The 2,051-nt window shown below is 58.2% G+C and overlaps 1 protein-coding gene across 3 annotated transcripts in view; it reads right to left on the reverse strand.

Moving 5' to 3' along the window:
* Kcnq5 (potassium voltage-gated channel subfamily Q member 5) overlaps nucleotides 1-1,026 on the reverse strand; it is a 529,997-nt gene extending 528,971 nt beyond the window's left edge. For 2 of the 3 annotated variants that reach the window (XM_026785581.1, XM_013351081.2), the window contains exon 1: nucleotides 32-1,025. In XM_026785581.1, the coding sequence (XP_026641382.1) occupies nucleotides 32-82 (51 nt within the window). In that variant the 5' untranslated portion in view covers nucleotides 83-1,025. Of the gene's footprint in view, nucleotides 1-31 lie in introns of all 3 variants that reach the window. The other variant, XM_026785580.1, reaches the window with a different exon arrangement.
* Between the last annotated feature and the right edge of the window lie 1,025 nt (nucleotides 1,027-2,051).

Genomic DNA, 2,051 nt, shown 5'->3' on the forward strand with positions numbered 1-2,051 from the left:
CCGCCGCCGCCGCCGCCGCGCCGCTCCTCACCCAGAGCCCGGCGGCACCGCCCTCCTCTCCTCCCGCGTGGTGGCGGGGCATGGCATCACCACCGGCACCGTAAGGGGGGCGCCGGCTCCTGCGGCGGGGGCAGCGGCCTCATGTGCACGGGCAGGTCGGCTGGAGGAAGTCCGCAACCGACGGGGCGCCCCTGGGGGCAGACGAGCTCAGTGCCCGGGTTTCGGGCAGGGGCGGTGGGGTGAGCGGAGCAGGCCCTGGGAGGTCCGGATTTCTGCCCCTGCCAATTCCAAATCCCGACCTGTTGGGGGCGTCACTTTGAGAGGTGTCCCTTGATCTCCCTTAGTTCCCCGGCTGCCACTCCCTCCTCCCCGAGGGTCCGCGGGCCGGTCCGGGGGTTTGCGGGGTGCCCCCAAAGCACGCTCCCACGCGTGTACACCCAGCCCGTGTCGGCTTAGTCTGTATCCTGCTCCCCCGCAGAACCCCAGCCTGATCCTAAGTCCGTCTCCCGGGCTGGAGTTTGGGTGGGTTCTTCCTGAGGCTAGGAGCTGTCCGGAGAGTGAAGTCCGCCCTGTGCCTCGTGAACAAACTGGATCAGCAGTTCTCTAGGTTTCTCCCGCCGCTATGCCACGCTTGGTCCTGCCATCCTCCCGCAATGGGTGTGGGCAGAAGCAACTAGGTCCTGCCCTCCAGGTGCTGGCTAGCCTTTGAGCGGGCCAGCGGGGCGACGCTTCGGGTAGTGCCGCTTGGGTTCCCGCGCTGGGGACCAGTCCTCCGCAATTCTATGGACACACCCGGAGACCGACAGGCAGGGACCCGGCAGCTTCCCTCGACTCAATCCAGGCTGCAGGCTGTGACTTTCCATCCTAGCCTTAGACAGCATACCCGAGAGTCACGGAACATCCTTCCCATCCCCAGGGATGGGGTGTGGGGAGGGCGTAAAACTCCAGAGCGGTTCCTTTGCGGTGAGGGGGCTGCCATGCGGCTCCTGACAGAGAAGCCTGGGAAAATCATGAAATTTCCATTTAAGTGGGAGAAAGTCACAAAACTGCTTAAGTCTTCACAGCAGCGGTGGCGTCCCCAATGAGTGGGAGAGGAATCCTAGAGGGTGGGGAGCCCAGGACCTGCCTCTCACCCAAGGTTAGAGGCTTGTTAAGGGAAACCACTGACTGGGTCACACACCATCTCTGGCAGATGGGCGCCCCAAAGCCCGCGCTCTTGGCTGAGAGTGAAGCCAAGGTACCGCTGGCTGGAAATGCTGGCTCACAAAAACATTGTTAGCGATTAAACAACAGATTCAGCCTGGGTTGGGGAAACTGAGAGCACGCCAGGTTTGGGAACTACTTCCAAAAGAGCAGCCTTCCTCCCAAATATGAAAAAAACAAAAACAAAAAAAAAAAAACCCACCAAGCTCAACTGAGCTATGCTTTCAGTAGAAAGCTGTGGTAGACTATAGCAAGGTGGTTATTCCGTGTGCCCTTTTCACTTCCTTTAATATTAAGCAATCCTAAGGCAAAAAACAATCTTATCTCGGGTTGTTTCAGCCTTAGCAGATAATACTCTACCAACACCCCCTCCCCACACACACAGCGCATACACCCACGCCTACAGACAGCTGCTCATTGCAGCCAAAGCGTCAGCTGAAAGTTTTACTTTTACTTTTGTCGTTGTTGCTTTGTGAAGACCCCTCCCTGACTCTTAGAGTCAGCAAGACCTTGCTTTCCTTAAAGGCTCCAGGCAGTAGGCACTACTAACTCCTAGCTCTGTGCAGCTGGCAGCCATACCACGTGACTGAGAGCCGAGCACCAACACCCAGAGTCACTCCTGCTTTCCCCTAATACACTTCACACCCACACACCGTGGAGGTGCTAGAGAGATTGCTCCGCTCCCTGCTATTCAAGGCAAATGCGGAGAGCGTCCTGGAATAAGCTCTGCAATCCTAGAGCTGCACGGAGACCCTGGCTGAAGGCGGGGAGAGTTCGGTGCAGCTATATTTAGACTCCCCACGGAGTTTCTGTGCAGGGACTTTCAGGGTGAGAGATGTAGAGACTTA

The sequence above is a fragment of the Microtus ochrogaster genome, linkage group LG2 (assembly GCF_000317375.1).
Source record: "Microtus ochrogaster isolate Prairie Vole_2 linkage group LG2, MicOch1.0, whole genome shotgun sequence".
Taxonomy (NCBI): domain Eukaryota; kingdom Metazoa; phylum Chordata; class Mammalia; order Rodentia; family Cricetidae; genus Microtus; species Microtus ochrogaster.